Source organism: Petaurus breviceps, unplaced genomic scaffold (assembly GCF_028583685.1).
Source record: "Petaurus breviceps papuanus isolate PSGF00001 unplaced genomic scaffold, PetGlider_PUasm1.0 118, whole genome shotgun sequence".
Classification (NCBI taxonomy): Eukaryota; Metazoa; Chordata; class Mammalia; order Diprotodontia; family Petauridae; genus Petaurus; species Petaurus breviceps.
Genome location: NW_027185616.1, coordinates 8,315,215 through 8,339,521, shown reverse-complemented (window position 1 = coordinate 8,339,521; position 24,307 = coordinate 8,315,215). Strand labels below are relative to the sequence as shown.

General features: G+C 39.6%; 1 protein-coding gene and 1 pseudogene across 2 annotated transcripts in view; one reads left to right on the top strand and one right to left on the bottom strand.

The window, feature by feature from the left end:
* Window positions 1-24,307, bottom strand: part of CIITA (class II major histocompatibility complex transactivator) — an 81,072-nt gene that overhangs the window by 23,129 nt on the left and 33,636 nt on the right. For both annotated transcript variants that reach the window (XM_069085879.1, XM_069085882.1), the window contains exons 2-5: window positions 10,576-10,722; window positions 7,574-7,666; window positions 1,890-1,946; window positions 1,562-1,648 (exon numbers count right to left, since the gene is read on the bottom strand). In XM_069085879.1, coding sequence (XP_068941980.1) covers window positions 1,562-1,648; window positions 1,890-1,946; window positions 7,574-7,666; window positions 10,576-10,722 — 384 coding nt within the window. The remainder of the gene's footprint in view (window positions 1-1,561; window positions 1,649-1,889; window positions 1,947-7,573; window positions 7,667-10,575; window positions 10,723-24,307) is intronic.
* Window positions 18,801-21,789, top strand: LOC138160818 (brain acid soluble protein 1 homolog; annotated as a pseudogene).

Here is a 24,307-nt window from a genome sequence, read left to right as displayed (position 1 = left end):
TTCTTTCTTTCTTTCTTTCTTTCTTTCTTTCTTTCTTTCTTTCTTTCCTCCTTCCTTCCTTTCTATATATATATATATATATATATAGATAGATAGATAGATTTATAGATTTCTTTAATTATCAAGAATCTAGATAACATTATATTGATCAACAATATGGACTGAGCACCCACTATGAACAAAGCTTTGTTCTGGGAACTACTGGAGGTAGTTGAAAAGTAGCAGATATGGCCAGCATGCTTGGGAAGGTTATAATCTAAGGAAGAAGGTAAGATATCTCAGAAAAATCTAAATCCTACAGACAAGGAATATATACAAAACAGGACCAGCAAACACCACTGTAAGGTACTCTGGTTATCAACATTTAATGGGTGCTGAAGAAAATGCAGAATAGGGAAAATTAATTCATTCAATAAAATTTTTTAAGTGCTCATTATGAGCAAGGCATGGTATGAGGCACTGAACAATCTAGACAGTCTTTCATTAGATTGTAAGATTCCCATTAGACTTTAAATCCCTTAAAGGCAAGAACTGTCTTTTGTTTCTTTTTAAATCCTCAATGCACAATGCCATGTACATGGTAGGTGCTTAACGGATTGATTAATTTCTAGAGGAAAGGCAAAATTTGGAGGTAAGGGTAGGAGGGATATGAGTTTGCAAGGGAGGGGAGGAAGGCAAAAGATGGTGGAATGACTTTGTGTCAAGGCTCCAAGGTGAAGAAAGCAAATGATTGTGAAAACCATTTTTCCATTTCAGGCTGAGCATTGTGGAACAGGAAGAGGTAATTACGCAAATGAATAATTTTAGGTTCAGAGGTGGTTAGAGTGATTGGGAAAGAGATGACAGAAACCCAAAGCTCCCATGAAAAGGGCAATAAGAAAATGGGTAGTAGAGACATGTGAACTCTCCTGACAGAGAAGGATAGAGCTAGACAGCAGATTGAGATGTATTTTTTGGACATGGTCAATGTGGGCTTTAGTTTTGCTAGACTATGCTTGTTTTTTTTTGTTGTTGTTGTTTTCAACATTCATTTTCACAAAATTCTGAGTTGCACATTTTCTCCCCATCTATTTCTTACCCCCCCTCCCCAAGATGGCAAGCTCTGCTTGTTTTTTTTTCTTTTTCTTTTCAATTGGAGAGCGGTGAGATGAAGAAAAAATAAACTTTTGTTAATTGAAATAAATTTTGAAGAAAAGAAACTTGCTAGAAGACAGAAATTTCTCTGTGTCCAGATTTTGGCTGTCTTATGAAAGAAGACTTCACCAAAAGTATTTCTTTAACCTCTTTGGGGCACCAATGGTGGCATTAGATAAGTGGAATTTTATGCAAAATTCAAACTCTATGCAAGGGAACTAAATGGAAGAAGCAATTGGTAGACACTGTAGGTTTCAGGATAGTAACTTTGCAGTCCCAGGGGAATATTTTAATCCAAGTGGCGTTTCAGAAAGGTGGTCCTAACTCCTGAGTAAAGGACAGAATGAAGTAGGCAAGGATGTTTGGGGAGGGGGAAGGGAGAGGATGACTGCCATTCCCAGTGGAAACTGCTGGGTCAGTCACTTACATCTTTTCTGACATTTCTGTGATTTCTGTGGTATTTCAGTCAATGCATCTATATCCTCGTTGACCATCTCATCTGGGCCAATGTTCCCTAATATGGAGAGAAGTCAGTCAGTCAATAAACATTTATCAGGCACCAACTACGTACCAGATGCTATGCCAAGCATAAGCGAAGAAACAAAAAAAGAGAGAAAATGATCTGATCTTTGAGTTGTGTCTCCACCATACCAAAAAGAATCTTACAAACTCATCAGAGTACAGCTTATGATGACCAGATAAAATTACCTTCCCTGAAAGAATAAGCAAGAACATAAGGTTTAAACCAAACTTACCAAAAATGCCTTCTGTCTCTAGGTGTCGATCTGAGAACATGTATTCTGCCAGAGCCGCTGCCAAGGAAAGAAAAAAAAAACAATCCATCAAAAGCCCAAAGAAATCTTCTACTCCCCATTGACATGAAATATCATTGAATTATCTTCCGTATAAAGGGACTCTGTGGCTTCCCACTTCCTTTCCATGAGCCAAGTCACCTGTGATTGTTTGCCTCAGTCTACTACCTGATGGGCACTGCTCAAGAGCCATTACTAAGGTTTGCATCATCACAAGAAGCAAGAAAAAGCAACGTGGTAGCCATCCTGTCCAGTTATTCACTTATAGCAACCCCTAACCACTCCCAAGCTCATCTGGGTTACACTTCTACAAAATCTACTGTAGAAATGCCAAGTGCTCTGAGGAAGTGATTCACCACTATCCTGGTCTTCAAAAATCAGGCCTGGGCCATTGATGGGCAAGCTTCTTCTCTGGGAAATCAAGTCATTCATTCATGACAACTGTATTGTGATCCCCAGAGCACTCAGGAATTTTCCAAATTGCTCATGGCATGATCACTTGTGACCTAGCTCAGGAGGCCATCCAAGATGAAGTAACATGTCAGTGAACCCAACAAAACCAGCTCTGGGCCTATCTCATGGGTATTGTCAGTATTCTCCTGGCTACTTCATACTTCTGAAGTACACTAAGCCTCAGGGCCCATTCTCCCTCCCCCCATTCATTCTTCTTCCCCTTCCTACCTACCCCTTTAGGTTAGGCAGGTCACTTAAGTGTAACAGTAGCTGACTTGTATGTTTTTTTTTAAGTAAAGGAAAACAGAAGCAAAACATCAAAAAAAGAAGATAAAAAGTCACTCTTTTCTTTTTTTTAATCAAGTCACTCATATGTTTTCCAGCAGCTCTGGCAACTTTTGTTTACTTTGAATTCAACAGAAAATAATAAACTTTGAGCAGCTTTTAAAAAATACAGGATGTAGAGACAAGATGGCAAATTAGGGGCAACCACCCAGATCTCCCAATATTCCCTTCTAGACAACTTTAAAATAGCAACTCAAATAAAATTGTGGAGCGACAGAGCCAACAGCAGATTAGGGTAAGACATTTTTTCCAGGCAAAGGAAACTTAAGAGGTCAACGGGAGAAGTCTGTGGCATCAGGGTGGAGGGCTGTCTAGGGCCCAACTGGCAATGGCAATAGTGGCCACCGCAGCAGCAGCTATGGGAGCCCTCAACACATGGAGAGTAAGTCCTGCTCAGAAAGAGATTGTAGATAACCCTTTGCTGGCACTGGGCACAGTTACTACTGACTGGCAACTCTATTGCCCATTTACAGCTCTGGGTAGCAGTTCCAGGGTGGAGAGGATTGGTAACAAAGGAGCAGGCACTGTGGTCACAGTTCTAAATCAAAAAGTAGTACTAGCACTTGCAACTACAGGGGACCAGGGACCCTTCCTGGGTAAAGATCAGAGCACAGATCAGGAGATCAGTGACCATACCTCTCCCAGGATCACATCACCTTGGAAGGACTTGCAAACCCTCAGAACTAATTCTGAACATAGTAGGATGAAAAAGGCTGAAGCTTGAGACAGTGTCTTTCCAGCCTCAGGTGAGCAGAGCCTAACTTTAGCATAAAGTTCAAAGTCAAGAAATAGACTGGGAAAATGAGCAAAGAACAATAAAGAACTTGACCATAAAAAGCTACTATGGTAGCAGGGAAGATCAAGATATAAACTCAGAAGAAGACAGCAATGTGAAACAGCTACCAAAAAAATCCTCAAAGAAAAATGCTAATTGAACCAAATCCAACAAGAATTCCTAGACAAATTAAAGAATGAGATAAAAGTGGTAGAGGAGACACTGGAAAAAGTAATGAGAGTGAGGCAAGAAAATTATGAAAAGCCAATTAGCAGGCATGAAAATTCACTGAAGAGAATTCCTTAAAAAACAGAATTGGTCAAATGGAAAAATAGGTACAAAAGCTCATTAAATAAAATAATTCCTTAAAAATAAGAATTGGGCAAATGGGAGCTAATGATACCAAGAGACATCAAGAAGCAATAAAACAAAGTCAAAAGAATGAAAAAAATAGAAGAAAATGTGAAATATCTCATCAGAAAAACAAATTACCTGGAAAATAGGTTGAGGAGAGATAATTTAAGAATTACTGGATTACCTGAAAGTCATGACCAATGAAAAAGTCTGGATGTCATATTTAAAAAAAATTATAAAGGAAAACTTCCCTGACATTCTAAACCCAGAGGATAAAATAGAAATTGAAAGAATCCACCAATCACCTCCCAAAATTAAAACTCCCAGGAGTATTATAGCCAAATTCCAGAGCACCCAGATCAAAGAGAAAATACCTCAAGCAGCCGGAAAGAAGCAATTCAAGTATCATGGAGCCATAGTCAGGATCACACAAGATTTAGAGGCTTCTATGTTAAAGAAGCAGAGGGACTTAGTAATGTAATATTCTGGAAGGCAAAGGAGGTTGGCTTACAACCAAGAAGAGCCTGCCCAGCAAAACTGAGCATAATCCTTCAGGAGAAAAAGGAATAATGAAATAGAAGACTTTCAAGCATGACTGATGAAAGGACCAGAACTGAATAGAATATTTGACATTCAAACTCTAGACTATGACTCTAGAGAAGCATAAAAAAGTAAACATTAAAAAGCAATCAGTAAGGGACTCAATAAAGTTAAATAGTTTACATTCCTGTATGGGAAGAGGATACATGTAATTCCTAAGAACTTTATTAGGGCAATTAAAAGGAGTTTGTATAGACAGAAGGCAAGGTTGTGAGTTGAATATGTTGGAATGATTTTTTTTTAATGAAGGGGTGAGAAAGAGGAATGCATGGGGAGAAGGGAAAAGGGAGAGGTAGAATGGGGAAATTTTTCTTACATAAAAGAAGCATGAAAGGAAGAGCTATTACTATGGAGGCTGAAATGGGGGTGATGGTGGCAGACAATGCTTGAATCTCACTCTCATCAGAATTGCTTCAAAGAGAGAAGGGGTGTGTGTATATATGTGTAAACTCAGTTCTGTTTAAAAATGTAACTTATTCAGTAAGGAAACTGGAGGGGAAGGGTAATAAAAAAGGGGGAGTATGATAGAAAGGGGATAGATTAAGAGAGGCAGTGGTTAGAAGCAGGGACAGGATAAAAAGGAGGAGGGGAAGAAACAGAAGAAAGTGGAATGGAAGGAAATACATATTTAGTAATCATAACTATGAATGTGAATGGGATGAGATCACCCATAAAACAGAAACAGATAGCAGAATGGATTAGAAAAAAAAGTCAATGATATGTTGATTACAAGAGACACACTTGAAACTGAAAGACATACACACAGAGTTAAAACAAAGGTCTGGAGCAGAATCTTATGCTTCAGCTGAAGTAAAAAAGGCAGAGGTAGCAATCATAATCTCAAACAAAGCAAAAGCAAAAATAGACCTAATTAAATGGATAATCAAGGAAATTACATTTTTGCTAAAAGGTACCATAGACAAAGAAGTAATATAAAAAATTTTACAGCAAGTTTCTCTGATAAAGACCTCATTTCTTAAATATATCCTGAGTATAGAACTGAATCAATATTTTTTCACAGGCTGTCTGCCATGCCTGGAATACATTCTTCCCTTACCTGTAGCTGATGATTTATAAGGGTTTATTTTGTATCCTGCAACCTCACTAAAATTAATTGTTTTGACCAGTTTTTTAGTTGTATCTCTAAGATTCTATAAGTATACTATCATACTATCTGCAAAAAATGATAGTTTCATATCTTTATTGCTGTGTTTATTCCTTCAATTTCTTTTTCTTGTCTTATTACTATAGTTAGCATTTCAGGTACAATATTGAATAATAATAGCTATATTGGACATTATTGCTTTACTTTTGCCCTCATTGGAAAGACTTCTAGTTTATCCCCATTACAGATCATACTTGCTCTTAGTTTTGGATAGATATTACTTTTTTTTTTATAAAAACTCCATTTATTCATATGCTTTCTAGATTTCTTTAAAAATAGGAATGGGTTGTATTTTGCAAAGGCATGGAGATTGGCGATAGAGGGCCATGTGTGAGGAACAGAAAGAGAGCCAATGTGGCTGAATAGCAGAACGCTAGAAGTGTAATGCAATATGTAATGAAGCTGGAAAGATGAGTTGGGACCAGGTTGTGAAGGGCTTTAAAAGCTAAACAGTAGAGTTCATATTTTGTCTTAGAGGTGATAGGGAGCCACTGAAGTTTATTGAGTAGAAGAGTAACATGGTCAGATAGGTACTTAAAGATAATGACATTTATTTCAATTTTCTGAATTTATACTGGAAAAGAAAGCACCAGGCATAAGGAGAAAAGAGAACAAACAGACTTAGACCTAAGGGCATGAATGAGTATGAGTGGGTCCATGCCAGATATAGACAGAAAGTCTATTGAAAATATATGTCTGGAGGGGTGGCTAGGTGGTGCAGTGAATACAGCACTGGCCCTGAAGTCAGGAGGACCTGAGTTCAAATCCGGCCTCAGACACTTAACACAAAAACTCACTGTGTGACCTTGGGGAAGTCACTTAACCCCAATTGCCCTCCAAAAAGCAAAAAAGAAAAGAAAAGAAAATGTCTGGAAAGGCAAGGTGGGGACTCTGTATAAAAGACCTTTAATGTCAAAGGACATGAGTTAGAATCCTGGCTTGGCTACTTAATTTCTGTGAGTCTTGAGGGAAGTGAACACCCCTCCAATGTGGGGTTTGGAGTAGCTGGTCTCAAAGATCCCTCCCAGCTCTAAATCAAGTGGTCCTATGGATCATTATCAGATCATAGAATAGATACTTGATTCTATAAGAATTCCATAGTAACCCAAGGGGGAGAGATCTGCCTGTGATGGCAAATCTTCATACTGCCCTATGTTGCTTGGGTCTGCATCTGATTCAGCCCTCTCTAGGTTGTAGCCCAAATTTCACATATAGGTCTTTGAAACAGGAGTGTGACTTCCTCTCCCATCCAGCTAATTAATACTTAAAATATTACCTTCCTTTGTTTAGAGCAGAGATCTCATTGGTATAGGAAGCTTCAAGAGGAAGAAGCCTGTCTGACCACTTACAGTATTACAGAGTTGCCCCACAAAGCTGAAAGATTAAGCAACTTACCCATAGTCACAGTCAGTATGTGTCAAAGACAGGACTGTAACAAGCTGTAGTCTCTAATAAAATTCAGGTGCCTTGGAGAGACATCACAACTCAATGTGATACTTGTTTTACCAGACAGCAATTTTGGGTATAGTACTTGGGGGAAAAGGCATGAAGGCACTTGGGTGAAAGAGGGAAAAGTAGAGGAACAAAGACCATAGATACATGTTTTACAATGTAGTCTTTAACTGTTTCTACCCCCTGGGTGGGTGGAGGAGAACAGGCCTTTCTGATGGCCCCCACCATCAACTCCCTTCATACTTCTTCCTTAGATTATGTGCCCTTCCCTTGCTTCTTCCCATCCTCTCCAACCCTTCCATCACATTTCTGGTCTGGGTTCACAATAAATAGGTGAATAAGATAGAGCAAAGACAAGAAAATTAAAAAGGAATATGAGGATATCTCTGGTGTTTGGGATTTTGTTATTGTTTTTGTTTTAAATTCAAACCAAAGGTTAAAATACCACCACCATCACCATCACCTCTACCCATGCCACATTACCTATCCTGTCATAGGCCTCTCCTGTCCCCTCATCTTCTATGGCATTCCACAGCCTGTTGACCTGATCATAGTTGATTGTGTCAGTATCAGCATCTGGAAGGAAAAGATGACTGTATGAAAGAGAAGCAACATAGTGTTCTATCAAAAGAGTGCTGAATCAAGAGCCAGAAGATCAGAGTTCAAATCCTTACTCTTTTGCTCTCTGTGTGACTTAGGACAAGTCACTTAACCTCTCTGAGCCTCCATTTATGCCTCTGTAAAATGAAGGTATGGGCAGCTAGTTGGTACAATGAATAGAGTGCCAGACCTGGAGTCAGAAAGACCTGAGTTCAAATCTGGCCTCAGACACTTACTAGCTATATGACCCTGAGCAAATCACTTAATCTTGTTTGCCTCAATTTCCTCAGCTGTAAAATGAGATAGAGAAGGAACTGACAAACCACTTCAGTCTCTGACAAGAAAACCCTGAATAAAGCCACAAAGAGTCGGACAAGACTGAAAAACTACTGAATAATGACAACAAAATGAAGCTATTGAACTAGATAGCTTCTAATATCCAGGTCAAAATTCTATTAACCTACGAGGAAAAAGGGGGTAAGAAATCTCTGGAACAGACAAGAGGAAAGAGGGCCAGAGGTGAGGTTGAAGTAGAAGTCAGTCTCCAGTCAATGAGTGCTGCCTCTGTGATGACCTTGTACTGCTGTCCATGGTACTGCCATGCTTACCAGGATACAAGCAGCCCAGCCTCTGGGAAGAAGGATTTTGCTCCTAAACAGGGGCTGGATCTGAACCCTGTAACTTTGTTCTAGGCCTCTAAGTGCCTTAATTGGACCCCACAATCTATATAGTCATACCAGTCAGAAAATGTTTGGAGTAATTGCTAAGAATCATGTAGAGTCTGGAATCACTGCTAAGAGGCAGGTAGATGGTTCAGTGAATAGAGTACTGGGCCTAGAGTTAGGAAGAACTGAGTTCAAATAGAGCCCCAGACCCTTCCTATCTGTGTGACCACTCCCTCCCCCCATCTGCCTCCCTTTCCTCAACTCAAATGACAATCATAATAGCGCTTACCCTCCAAAATTGTTGTAAAGATCAAATGAGATTTTATCTGTAAAGTACATAGCACAGGGCCTGGTCCATAGTAGATACTTAATAAATGCTCATTTCCTTCTACTTTCTCTTGTTATAAGAAGATGAATCAGATAAAAAAAACTAGAAAGCAGAATATGAATAGGGTAGCAACGTGGTACAGTAGAAAGATCACTGGACATAAGAATCAGATCTCCGGTTCTATGCAAGATTGGACTCTATCACTTACTAGCTGTATGACCTTGAGCAAACAATTTGACATATCTGAGACTTAGTTTCCTTATCTGAAAAAATATTTTATGAATTAATTGGATTAGATGATTTCTAAGATCCTCGTGGCTCTATCATTCTTGATTCTAAGAAGCAAGGAAGAACATGTTTCTCAGATGCTCCAGGATCTTCAGTGGTTCTGTATTGTTTTATGCATAAAATACAAACTCAGCTTGGAAGTTAACTTTTTTTAATAGTCTGGTTACAGCCTACCCTTTCAGATTTCTTTCTTATTAATTTCCTTCACACATTCTCTATTCCAGCCAGACTGGCTAACTTGCTTTTTCTCAAACACAGCATTCCATCTCTCTTCTCCTAGCTTTTTGCAATTTGTCCCCCATGCCTCCTGTAATGTGTTTCCTTCTAACTTTAGAATACTTAATTCTCTTCAAAACTCAAGTACCACCTCCTACAGGAAGTCTTATCTTATTGCCCTAGTATTTAGTGTTCTCTCATTCCTCAAATTATTATGTATCTATTTATCTGTGTAAATGTTTTATTCCCTTGGTTGAATGTAAACTCATGGAGAGCATAGGCTATTTTTTTCATTTTATTTTTGTATCTCCAGCACCAAATTAAGTACATTGCTTTGCAAAGATAAATGTTCAGTAAAGGTTTGTTGAACTAATTGATGACAATGTGATTTCCTCTGATTGTAAGGGATTCCATGCAGGATCATATAATCTGTAGCTGGCAGGAGACTATGAAGGTTGCCTCATATATCCCCTTCATTTGAGAACTCAGGAAATGAAAGCATAGGGAAGTTGAGTGAATGGGCACATAGGTAATTAGTAGGAAATCCAATATTCTTTTTTTTTCTTTTTTGTGTATGGTGTATAAATTTGTTTTATTTATATTAAACTTAAATACAGAATGAGAAAAGAAAAAAAAAACATTTTCATGTACACAGCAGAACTTAAGAGGATTCAATATAAAACAATAAATTTCCATTTTAAGAAAATCTATGTAATAAATAATACACATTTTTTTCAAAGCTACCCAGCTTTTCTTTGCTTAATTCTAGGTTTTCTTTTGTCCTTTTCTGTGCACTTTTTACTTTATTTTTTTCTGGTTCTTGACCCTCTTCCCCAAGGCTACAATTAAATTTGGGTATTTTTATATATATAAAATATATATAAGCACACACATATGTATATATATACACATATGTATATATCAGATACCTAATGGCACATATATGTATACATGTATACTACATATACATACAAACCTATATATACATGCATGTGTGTATACAAACATACTATGAATATCTCTATTTGTCATTTCTTTCTCTGAAGATGGATAGAATCTTCCTTCAGAGGTCCAAGTCTTTCCGTGTTTTTCTAAATCAACTAGCTCATCATTTCTTATATCACAGAAGTATTCTAACACAATCATATCCTATTTGAGAGGTTGTCTATGAAGGTTCCCATCTCCCATCCCCAATTTTTTCCTTTCCTTCTAGTCTTGACTACATTGGCTACATTAATATTTATACAAGGGAAATCTGATATCCCAACCAAGATCTTCTGACTACAAAAACAGTGCTTTTACCACTAAACTACTAAAGGCTGGGAGGGGGTGTGTGTAAGGAGGTTGTAGGGTAGGATGTGTTTGAGTCCTTTGGAAGCATCACTCACCTGAAGAATACTCAATGTCTTCTTCTGGTGCAAGGGGCTGGTCATAAAAATGTAAAAGTTGTAGGGGATTAATGTCACTTTGGAGCAGCCCTAGGTAGCTTCCTTCTGCTAATGGCCCAGATTCCATGGCTGCACACTGATCAGTAGCTGAAACAAACAAAACATACTATCTTAGAAATATAGCATTGAGTCAGCCTATTACTCACTACCCACCATAAGGACCTGATTGGGGCATAGTAGGTAACAGAAGTCAAGGCAAGCAGACAAATATTTATTGAGTGCATAGTGTGAACCTGCAGAACACAGGAGAATTAAAAGTCTCATGGTCCCTGCATCCAAAGAATTTACAATCTAGCTGGGAGATAAGATATAAATGTATGAAGCAAAGAACAATGACAAGACAGTCTATGTTCTCTATATTAGAGTGTTACACGCTTGTGGTATCCAGATAAGAAGTATTATAGAAATGTGGAAAAGAAATCAATGGAGGTTAGAGAGAAGGTTTCATGGAGGAACTAGAACTTGAGTTAAGTCTTGATCTAAAGAATCTCTGAGGTACCTTTTATCTTTAATCTTCTTTTCTTCTTTTGGAGGCAATCAGGGTTAAGTGACTTGCCCAGGGTCACACTGCTAGTAAGTAATCTGAGGCCAGATTTGAATTCATGCCCTCCTGACTTCAGAGCTGGTGTTTTATCCACTGTCCCACCCTAATATTCTAAAGCACTCTAGATATTGGTGAAAAAGAGAAGGGGCATTTTGAGGGGAGGAGGAAAGAGCATGAACAAAAGGACAGAGGAGGAGGGATTTGTAGTTATTGAAGGCACAGTCATAAGAAATAGTAGCTAGGTGGTGTAGTGAGTAGAGCATTGGCCCTGGAGTCAGGAAGACCTGAGTTCGAATTTGGCCTCAGACACTTAACACTTACTATCTGTGTGACCTTGGGCAAGTCACTTAACCCCAATTGCCCTGCCTTGTCCCCTCCAAAAAAAAAAAAAAAGAAATAGCCCTGTTCAACAAACTCCAGTGGCACCCTGTTTAAGACCAAACATGAACTTCTTTAGTTGCCATTTAAAGCTCTTCACTATGTGGACCCTTTACTTCTTTTCAGTCTTCTTACATACTAATCACTTCCACACAATCTACAATCCAGACCCCGTGGTCTCCGTACTATCAAACACACAAGGTGCTCCATCTCTTGTCTTGGTATCTTTGTGTGGGCCATCTCCAACGACTCCTTTCTCATTCCTCCCTTAGAAAACTTCCAGTTCTAGCTGAAAGGAAAACCTTTTCCAGACCTTCTAGTGCTTTGCTTTCTGAGGTTATCTTCCTTCTACTACAGGGCTTCCTCACCTTTTTTTGTATGTGTCATGGACCCTTTTGGCAGTCTGTAAAACCCATGGCCTCCTGCTTGGAATGTTTTTAAGTGCATCAAATAAAGTACGTAGGATTACAAATGAAAACATTTGTACTGCAATGTAATTATCAAAATATTTTTTAACACTCCCCAGCTCTACTATATATTAATTTTAATGTAAATGTTGCCTCCCCCACTTGAAGGGAAGTGTCTTGAGTTCAGGTTCTGTTTTTGTGCTTTCTTTGTATCTCCGGTGATTAGTACAGTGCCCAACACTGACATAGTAAGAGTTTAGTAAAAAGCTTTTTGCTTGATTAATAGCACATGTTTACATTACACTTTGGATTCTGGACTCCTCTCACAATAATCCTAAAAATAAGGAGAAAAGAAACTAATGATCACTGCTATCTGATTATACAGTTATCACTTCCACATCACGACTTTCCCCATCAAGGTTTTGATATGTTGCAAGTTGGCAGAAGAAATTAAATGGGAATTTTTTTGGTGGTTTTGTGGAAACTGCAGAACACACACAAAGGCCAGCAGATAACACAGAAAAGGTTTAGAAACTCAGAAATGCATAAAATACATGTATAATATTATATAATATCAACATGTTTTAATGCCATGCTAAGACTAAGTATAGCAGAGACATTACCCAACTCCTCACAGAGAAACAACTTTTCCTTCTTGTGGGCAAGCCTTTGCAAAAGCAGCCTCTGTTCTATAAAAGGCCCAGAGTGGAGGTGGTGGGAATGTGTGAGGGCATGCACGTACGCACACACACACACACACACACACACACACAGCACCTGTGTGGGAGGGGGCATCTATCTGTGACCAGAAGAAGAACCGAGAGTGTGCCACTGTCCAACTTCTAGAATGGAAGGAGACTGTATACAAGATTGTGGTTGATGCCTACCCTACCAGGACTCCAAGGGTTTATTGATTAGACATGAAAAACTCAATCTGTTTTAGCACCATAAATGAGGGAGGGATCCTGAGAGTCTGAAGCTCTTAGATTCTCCCCATGCCCCAAGGCCACCCATGTCTTCCCCCCAAGTCTGTCTCATTTGTTTTCAACTTTTTTCCCCTCCAGACACAGTGTCATACAGAGCATTGTTCTACGTTCTAGGTCAGCTTTGTGGGACAAATCACTTCACATTTCTGGGGCTTGAGTTTCTATCTGTTAATTGGAGATAATAATACCTGTCTTATCTTACTTCATGGGGTATGCAATGATCAAATGAAGCAATGGCTGTAAAACAACCTTAAAACCTATGAAGCAAAAATGCAAGATATTATTATTATCGTTACTACTGCTCTACCACTATTAATCTTATCTTCATATTTTTGAGGAGTTCAGATAAAAGTTCCTAGGATAAGTAGGATCCTGATTTTTGCCTTTTATATTTAATGTTCTGTGAAGTATGGATAAAATAATTGCTTTTTTGTCAATGAGTAAAATTATTGGGATAATAATGATGGTGATCAGCATTACCAACTACTTCTATTTGTCATATTATAGAGGCTAAGTGGGATTCCAGCATCTCCTAATTTGTTACAATGTGGCCTCTTAATTTTTCTTTGAATCATTGAGAATCCCCATTAGCAAACCTATATTTGAGTGAGAAGAAAAATGTGTAAAATTAAATGCTTTATCCTATTTTGGGAATTATCCATCATTTGGGATTATCTTCACAATAAATGTCCAGTGAACGAAGGGAGAGAATCAGTTCTGACAAGGGCCCTATAAGACTTGCACTTTTGCAACTTGTATAGTCAAATACAGAGCCAGATCACTGAATTTGATGCCTGGGTCATTCTAGGTTACTGACCCAATCAGTGAGTAAGAAGATATTTGTGAGAGGTCAGTCTAATCTGAAAAGATCCCTTGTTCAACCCTCAAACAGTGTGATTCCCTTTGATCAATATTATTTTCTCAAGAGTTCAACATCTGTTTGGCATTTAGCCCATGTCTGCAGATGTTCTGAAAGAAGTGAATATGGCTATTTTTGTTTACTGAGGTATCCAACCTGTCTCAGCTCCAGTTCCCATTTCTGCTCCTACATTTCTGCAAAAAAGGGTAGAGGCCAAGTAATAAGCCAATTATATTTGGGAGAGTCAGGTCAGTTGTTCTCCACACTGAGCTACTTCTCTTCTGCAAATATCTCTGTTGATCCCCAAAGTACACAGCGGATTTACCTAAACAATCCCTACCATCAGCCTTGACTTTACCTTTCATTTGCAGGAAATGCTAGCAGAGTTAATGGAATGCTTACTCCCTTCCTTTTGAGATTTCTCCTTTTGAGATACTTTACAGAAAACAATAAGATGATAGTATTTTGGGAATGTCCTCTTCTCATAGCCTCTGATTCCCATGCCCACCATCTAAAGGGTTGGCTTAGATTCTTTATTCTTCAGAATGGCATTACTCATTTCTATCATATCTAATATCTAAGTACCCCACCCCAATTTTGTGAATATCTACTTCACCCAAACTCTCATCAACAGGCTCTAATCTGTTCTCCAGTCTCCTTCCTAGGCAGGAATCTTCCTCTAAATAACAGGATTTGGATAATAGGATTTAAATAACAACTGTAAATGACCATCTAGCACAGCTCCTACATTTTGCAGAAGAGAAACCTGAGGTCCAGAGCAATTAAATGCTATGTCCAAAGCTACAAGGTTATAATAATAATTAGAGCTAACGTTTAAATAGCTAACATGCCAGATACTGTGCTAAGAGCTTTACAAATACTATGACCAATTGATCCTCAGATCAACCATGGGAGGTAGGTGCTATTATGATCCCCATTTTACAAATGAGGAAATTGAGGCAGACAAATGATAAATAACTTACCCAGAGTCACTTAGTAAGTATCTGGTGTTAGATTTGAACTCAGGTCTTCCTGACTCCAGAATCATCACTCTATCTAATGTGTCACCTAGTTGCCCTATTCTAAGGTTCTATCATAAACCCTCTTTTCTTTTTCTCTCTACACTTTCTTTCTTGGTCATCTCATTAGCTCTAATGGATTTGATTATGACCTCTATGCATACCTCAGATGTCTTAGATCTGTAGATTCAGCTCTCATCTCTCTTCCAAATGCCTATCCTGTATCTTTGGCTCATTTGATGACATCTCAACTTGCATGTCTTTGAAACTTCTCAAACTCAACATGTCCAAAACAGAACTTATTATCTTTCTCCCCAAACCTATCCCTCATTCTCACTTCCCTATTTCTGTCAAGAGTGCTACCATCCTTCCAAATCTTCCAGGTTTGTCATCTAGTAGTAACTCTGTTCTCGCTTACTCCTCACATCCAATCCTTTGTCAAGTCTTAATCATCCTACCTCTAAAACATCCCCTAAATCCATCTCTTTTGCATCACTCACATGGCCACTACCCCTTCTCTCCACTTGGGCCACAACCACCCTAATTTACACCTTCATCACTCCTAATTGATCTTCCAACATCCAACCTTTCTCCTCTCCAATCTGTTTTCCACACAACAGACAAAATGACACTCCTAAAACACAAATCCAACCATGTCATCCCCATGCTTAAGATGTTTCAGGGGTTCCCTGTTGCCTCTAGGATAAACTAGAAACTCACCTTTTTGTACGAGATAAGATAACAAGAGTCCTTAAGGCACCATAGAAAGATTAGCAATTACTAACCATTTGCTCTGTTTCGCACTTAAAGTCTTGCACAATTTGGGTAACCTTTCCTTCCAGGCTGATCACACAGTGCTTTCTTTGGCTTATACTCTCTACTTTCCAGCCAGATTAACCTCTTTGCTAGTCTCTATACATGTCCTATTTACGTGACTGTAGAGTTCTTCTTGTGTGCTATTCCTTTCCACCTTGACTCTTAAAACTCCCAGCTCCTTTCCAGTCTCAGTATTCAAGTATTACCCCTTTTCAAGAGATCTTTGTTGACTGATTACTCCATTTGTCTGTGCGGTGAAAATCCCAAATAATAATTTGTTATTGCCGAATTGTTTTCAGTCATGTTCAACTCTTTATGACTTCATTTTGATTTTTCTTGGTGAAGACATTGGAGTGGTACTTATCTAGGGTCACGAAATTAGTAATATTCTGAGGCCAGATTTGAACTCAGGAAGATGAGTCTTCCTGACTCCAGACCCAGCATCCTATACACTGTACCAACTAGCTGCCCTATAATAATAGCTAACATTTATGTAGCTCTGGTTATGTGCCAGGAATATAACTAAGTACTTTGATTTGCAATTATTGCATTTGATCCTTTTGACAACTCTGGATGCTTGTTGAATTGAATGTGGTTCATTGTTTTGTACTTTGAATTTGTATGTGTGTGTTGTTGGTGGGAGAAGGGAAGAGCATTCCTTTGATTAGTGTCTCAATCCCATCCATTCCCTTAATTTATACAACACGGGACAGTGACAAGAATGTTCAATTTAAAGTCAGAGGACCTGGGTTCAAATCCTGACTGGGCTACTTATAAGCCATGTAATCTTCAGCTAGTCACTTTAATACCCTGGGCTTCAGTTTCCTCATCTGTAAAACAGAGGCAACAATACTTTTGTGAGGAAAATGCTTAGTACAAATAAACATTGAGTTATTATTATCTATTATTAAAATGAGTGGGTTGAGGTAAATGTTTTCTGAGGTTCCTCCCAGATCTAAATCCTATGATCCTAACTTTTCTCAAAAATTTCTCAGTCCACCACAAAGGTTCTTCATTTCAGCCAGTCAGCCCACCTAACTATTCCCATATGACTTAGCTTAAACCAGCCCTCTCTGTCAGCCCCTATCCGAGTCCTCCTATAGCCTGGCTCTGAAAAGGAATGTGACCCCTTATGAAGGGTCAGTTGCTCTTTTAGGGATGTGTCAAATTTGAGATTACACCTTTTTCCTGTGGCCCCAGGGAGGAAAGGGACAGGTTTAGAGAAGACTGAAAGCTGTTATCTGAGATAGCTAGTTTATTATAAGGAACCACAAGTGCAGAGGAAGAAAGGGTGTTAGTCAATTAATCAGGTTCCCCTTTGCCCTTATACTTTTTCTATATGTTTGATGAATGACCAAAATGAGAGTTAGGGATGGAGAGGTGTAGGAAAGGGGCAACTCTGGCCAAATTAGCAATCACATCCTCTGCTTTTCCTTTTCTTTGGACTACCCACCTTCAGAAAACCGGAAAAACATCCATAGACCTGGGAGTCGGGGGTCAGGTTAAGAGAGTCTATCTCATTGCTTTATGAAGAGATGATGATTTGAAGGAAGATGGGAAAGCCATCTCTTCACACTGGGCTGTTCTCATGACTATTTCCAATTCTACCATTCCTGAGTCTCCTGTATAGGAACAAGCAGCCCTGGGAAGGATGACACCTTAACTTTTAGTTAGTTAATGCCTTTGCTCAAATGAGTCAGCTGAGAAAACAGCCCAGTGGGCATGGGATATAGGAGAGATATGAGGAGAGTGACCGGAGCCTGGGATCTGGGAGAGATTACGCTCTATTTCCCACTCCTGGAACACGCCACTGTTATTAACTCTTTCCTCAAATATTCCTGGAGAACTTTGCCCTACTTTATTGTCTACACTTTATGATATTTGTACAGGTTATGTCATATTCCTTCTTCCAAGTAAGGCCCTTGAGGGCAGATTTATTGTTATTATTTTTTTGGCTTTGTGTGCTCAGCACTTGGGACAATGTCTTAAACAGTTGTTTTAAAAGATGCTTTTGATGGGGCGGTGCAGGGGGTTGCTGAAGACAGGCTTCTTAGATGGTCATTTTTCTTAGAAGGGTCCCTAAGGAATAGTAAGTTGGGAGGAGGTAAAGAGGAAGATGATGAGAGAACAGGTTGGGTTGCAGGGCCTCATCTGAAATGCCTGGACAGTTCTTAGATCATTTCTCTCTCCTTCCTTCCCGTTCTACTTCAGCCCAGTTCCTCGGACACTCTTCAAACAGCCTGACCTCCCTCTAGTGGTTCATGATGTCTATCTGTCTGCTTGGCCTTTCCAGTGAGTTGTTAATCTCTGCCCTCAGGGCTGATATAGGTCTATTACCTGACCCTAAACCCCAATGCTTAGTGTTTAATAGGTATACCAATGGATCAAAGCTCTGCCAAGGCAGGGAGTAAAGTACTTCAAATGAGCTCACAAATATTCTCCTCCAGAATCCTTCAGAGCCATAGAGATGTGAGGAAAGTGGCCTGATGCTATAAATGGGGAGGCTGAGGCCCAGAGAGTAGAAAAAATTACATAATCTTAGAGTTGTACAAAATCTCAGCAAATTTGCACTTGAGATATTCCATTCATTTTGGTTGTGCAGTAGATAGAGAGCTGGGCCTGGAGTCAAGAATATCTATGGTTAAATCTGGCCTTAGACACTTATTAGGTGTGTGACCCTGGGCAAGTCATTTAACTCTATTTGCCTCAATTTCCTCAACTGTAAAATGGGGATAACAGCGTCTACTTCCCAGAGTGGTTGAGAAGAGATAGATGAGATTTGTAAAGGATTTAGGACAGTGCTTGGTACATAGTAGGTGCTTAATAAATACTTGTTTCCTTCTTTCCTATGTACTTTAATTTCTTCATCTATAAAATGAGGAGATTGGATTACAATCCTTTCCATTTCTGACTCTAGGATCCTATAAAATTCACAGACATAGAAGTGGGACCGCTAGGTGGCACCATGGATAGAACACTGTCCCTGGAGTCAGGAGATCTGGAGTTCATATCTGTCCTCAGACACTTAGTAACTGTGTGACCCTGGGAAAGTCACTTAACTCTGCCACCACCAACAAGACATAAAGCAAAATAGAGAGAATTAAAATGACTGACAGAATTGGGTAGCTTCCATGCAAAAACAGTCCAGATGGTGAAATGGAAAAAGAGGGACAGGTAAGGCTAGAAAACCTAGATTTTAGTTGTAGATTTGCCACTAACTATATGGGTTACCTTAAGTTTTTGCTCCTATTTGGACCTTTGTTTCATGAGATCATAGGGTCACATATCTAAAGTGGGAAGGAATCTTGTAGACCATGCTGTCCACTCTGTCATTGTACAGATAAGCAGACTGAGGTCCAGAGAGTTTAAATGATTTGCCTAAAATCACACAGTAAATATCAGAGGCAAGATTTAAACCCAGCTGCTCTGATTCCAATCAATTAATACCATGTTTCTCATATATTACAAATAACAATATTGGGCTAGGTGATTTCCAGATCCCTTCTGGTTCTGACACTATGGTTTGAAGATGGCTGGGCCACTTCAACCAAGAAAGATGGAATCTGAGAGGGGAGAGGGTCAAAGTACAACTCACTCTGCCCCATACCAAAAGACAGGAACAAGCAAGAGTGGGCATCTGGTCCGTGGATAAGAGGGCATAGGATGAATCCCCAGTTTTACCCAAGGTCAGGCAGAAGAAAACTGAGTTGCTGATCTCTCTGGATGAGCTCTGTGTGTCTCCTCTGAGAGGAGTCCCTGGGGAAGGGGAGGGGGACCTACACAGACTAAGGTGACAAACTGTGGCTTCTTGAGCAGTGGTGTGAGACCAGACCATCTGCAAGAGCAGCACACTGCAAAAAATAGATTCCTGTTTACCTAGCCTTATTTTGCCATGGAGGTTTTTTTTTTTCCAAATGGCCAGTTAGTGCTTTCAAATCCTAGATTCTGCTCAGGCCTCCACCAGATTTCTAAGCAAGATAGGGATATATTAGCCAGAATATTCTTAGAAACTCACTTCAGTTACTTTATCCTCCACTGGGTTAATCTATCCAAGATTGTGTGAAAACCTAAGACACATGCTACCTTATCACAAGGGAAGTAGATTATCTATAAATCCTAAAATAAGGGGTGTGGGGAGGGAGAGAGAGAGAAACAGAGAGAGAGACAGAGACAGAGAGAGAGAGAGAGAAAGAGAGAGAGAGAGAGAGAGAGAGAAAAAGAAGACAGAGACAGAGAGACAGAGACAGAGAGAGACAGAGACAGAGAAAGACAGAGACAGAGAGACAGAGAGAGACACAGAGACACAGAGAGAGACAGAGACAGAGAGAGAGAGAGAATACCACCTTATCTGAGCTCCATGGTTTTGATGGACCATTGCTGGTAAGGCATTAAAATGGAGTGATTCAATTCCCCCCTTCTTCCTAGCCTTTCCCTTTGTTTGTTTATTTCTTTGCAAGGCAATCAGGGTTAAATGACTTGACTAGAGTTACACAGCTAGTAAATTGTTAAGTGTCTGGGGCCTTATTTAAACTCAGGTCCTCCAGACTCCAGGGCTGGTATTCTATCCAGAATACCACCTAGCTTACCCTCTTTCCTTTGTTTTTATTTATTTTATCTTTTTGCTTTTGTTTTGGAGGGCAATTGGGGTTAAGTGACTTGCCCAAGGTCACACAGCTAGTTTTTGTGTTAAGTGTCTGAGGCCACATTTGAACTCAGGTCCTCCTGACTCCAGGTCTGGTGCTCTATTCACTGCACCACCTAGCTGTCCCCTTCCCTTTGTTTTTAAAAACCAAGTCCGCTAAGTTTAGATCATTCAATCAATCAGTAGACACTTATTAAGTCCCTACCATGAACCAGGCACTTTTAGATAGTTAATATAACGTTGACACAGTCTCTTCCTTAAAGAAGCTTACACTCTATCAGGGGAGGTAATATGTACACATAGATTTATTAAAAATAAATACAAGGGCTTTTCTGGGAGTTAAGGGGGTAGGCATTAGCAGCTGAGAAGATCAAGAAAAGCCTTCCATAGAAGATGGCACTTGAGTTTTGAAGGAAATTAGGGATTTTGTGAGGTGGAGATGGGAGTCAGTCTGTGCGAAGGCAGAGAGATGGAATGTTGTGGGTGAAAAATACCAAGAAGATGAGTTTGACTTGACCATAGGGTATGTGAAGGTGCACAATACAACATAAGGCTGAAAATATAAGCAGGTTTTGAAGAGTTTTAAATGTCCCATGAAGGAATCTGTATTGATCAACTGATATGATGATTTGTGCTTTAAGAACATTACTTTGGAATAGCAGTGGCAGCATTGCTCCAATGGGCTCCCCAAGATCCATTCTCTGATCCTGAGCCTAGGAGAGACATTGTACCACCTAGACCCACCAGAGTGGCCTCTAGCCTGCCCAAGATTCTCTTGATGACACCAGGGTGTGCCATACACACTGAGGGGGTGGCATAGAGAACAAAGAACTCTGAAGATAGGAGGTAAGATTAGCAAGAAGACAAGTACAATAGAAATGATAAGAAAGCCAAGGATGAAGACAAGAAGGCTGAAGAAGCTGGTGTAGAAGAAATTCCCAAGGAGAATGATGAGAACCAGACAGTAGCAGAGACCACAGATGTGAAGAACAACAAAGAGGGGACCAATAAAGACTCACAAATCACAGCTAATAAGAATGAAGACAAGAAATCAGAGAAAGATGCAGTGGCAGGCAAAGATGCTCTGAAATTAGAGCCAGAGAAACCCTAATGCAAAGGCAGAGCAGCAGAAGGATATGGAGTGAGAGAAGGCTCTTGCCTCCCATCCATCCAACAGTGATGCTTCTGACTTCAGTGGCTAGCAATGAGGCAAAGGTCCCCCAGTCTTCAGAAGCTACAGCAACTAGTAAAGCAGACAAGAGCAAAAAGAAAGGGGAACAAAAAGATTGAGGCTTGCCCAAGAAACTAAAAGTGCATTGGCTCTAGTTCAAACCAAAAATCTAGCAGCAGAAAAGCTACTGCTTCTTCTAAAGAGACCCCAGCAGCAGTGGAAGCCCCCAGTTCTACACCTAAGATCCAGGAACCTGTAGCCCCAGCAGAAGGGGTTAAACCTTCTGAGGCTCCTACTGCTAATTCGGATAAACCATAGCAGTGAAAGAGTAATATGAACATCCTACTGAAAATTAAAATAATAACCACTTAAAAACATACACACACTTTCTGTCTCTCTTCTCTTTCTCTGTCTCTCTCTTTCCTTCTCTCTCTCTCTCTCTCTCTCTCCTTTCAGCTATACTAACTTGTTTCAGATCTGAAATAATGATATGTATTGCTTCCCCCTCTCCCCCCAAAGGATGTCTCATCAAGGGAGGGAAGGAGATTGTGGGAGAGAGAATCCAAATAGTATTTTTGTGGGGAAATCTAATACACCTTTAGTCAACTTTACAAATAAGTTCTGGATTTTAAAGACAGATTCTGAAAGTACAGTACATCTTTTGTGGTGAACTGCTGTTAGATTCACTCCACTGGTAAATCAAAGTCACTTTTCTTCTCTAACAGGATTTGGCTGTGCTGTTTCTGCCCACAGAGCCTGTGCCAAGGCAGTCAGATCTTTATGAAAACGGTATTTTCTGTGTATTTTTTTTTTAATTTACAGCTTTTCCTATCTTGATATGTTTTTAAAGCCATGGTTCAATGCCAACTTTCAGATAATACTCTCTTAGCTGTCCCAATTTTTTCCTTAATGCCAATCCTCCATTCTTCCTCTCCAGACATTTTGGGGAATAACAAGCATTCTCATTCCACTTAGCCTGTGCAGATTTCTCAAGACCAGTTAATGTATGTGGTTGGGTGCACCTGTGGTTCTATGTATTGGTCAGTGGAGATGAAAATGAAGTCTACGTTCACTGCAGATCAGTTTCTTTTCCATTCTTTGTCACAGGCACCAACATATTATTCATTGCAAAATGAAAAAAATAAACACAAAAAGAAAAAATGTACAACAGTCGCATTGAAATTATGTATAATTGTATAAATGGTGCAACAGAAATAATGTTAAATAAAATGAGACTACTTTGACAGCTTGTAGAGAGAGTGGATTGGAGATGTTGAAGATAAGGCAAGGTCACCATTAGAAGGCAAATAGAAGATGATTGACAACTGGATGTGAAAGGCAAAGTATGGTATAGAAGGTTGGACGGCTGATGGTCACATGATATTCAAAAGTTATAGATCAGGGATATAGCTAGGTTATGAGAGAAAAACAAATGAGGGAAGGATCATAAGTCATAGTCTCTCATAGGTAAGGAAATAATTTCCCTCTTTATTTTCCATCTTCAATCCCTTATAGTTCTTTAGTCATTACCTCATCCCTGGTCAACATGTTGATCCTACATGTGTTAACAACCTCTACCCAACTGCAACAAAGCATCAATAGAATTTGATTCCACAAACATCTATGAGCACCTACTATGCTCAAGGCACATTGCTAGGTACTGGGGACATAAAAACAAAGATGAAAGACCTCCCCTCAAGGAGCTTATATGCTACTAGGCTAGGGGACACGGCATGTACTTGGTGTAGTAGATAATAGGAGTGCTGGTTTTGTGGTTAGGAAGATATGGACTCTTATGTTGCCTGTCACTTAACTAGTTGTTGGACCCTTGGCAACTCATTTAGCCTTTATGGGCCTCAGTGCCTTCATCTATCAAAATGATGGGGTTGGACTTCATGATCTATAAGGTCCCTTCCAGCTCTAAATCTATAATCTGATGACTTAAATGCAGAGTAGGTAGGTATAAGAGGATAGAAAGTAATTTCAAAGAGAGAAAGTGAGTGCTAATACCTATGGAAATCAGAAAAGGTCTCATGTAGGAAGTGACCCCTGAGATCCGTCTTGAAGGACACTCAGGATTCTAAGAGCCAGACATGAAGAGGGAATAAATGCCATGAATGCTAGGCTCCCTCCACACAAAAGCATGGAGGCAAAAGATGGTCTTTTATATGAGGAGTGGGTGCAGACCAGTTTGAACAGAACTAACAATATTAGAAAAGGAGCATTAGGGGCGGCCAGGTGACTCAGCGAGTAAGAGCACTGGTTCCAGTGTCGGGATGACCTGGGGATCAAATCCGGGCTCTGATACTTAGCACCACACCCAGAAATAACTGGCCGTGTAACCTTGAGCAAGTTACTTAACCCCGATTGCTTAAAAAAAAAAAAAAGAAAAGGAGCATTATAAAATAAGAATGGAAAGATAGACAGGAGCCAGAGTGTTCAGGGCCTCCATACCAGGGTGGGTATTTTATATTTTATCCTAGGAGCAATAGGTAGGCATTGAAAACTTTTGAGTAGGTGATAATAGAGCAGAATTCTGATTTGGTAACTGTGTGGAGGATACTGGAAGCAAGGGGGGCCAACCAAGAAATTATGGCTATAGTTTAAATGAGGGGTGAGAACATCTGAACTAGATTGTTAAGGTAGGAGAGATGTGGAAGTTAAGACAAAAAATTATTAGAAATGCTCCCATGGAGCATGATCAGAACTTTCCCTCCTGATTCCACATGAGAGTTTTGGGGTCTGCTCCCAGTCATGCCTTAACCTAGTTCTTATTGGTGAGTTCCTCTTAAGACCTCCATTTTTGGGGAGGGGTCCAGGCTGGCCAGTGGGCTTTCCCTTCCACTTCTG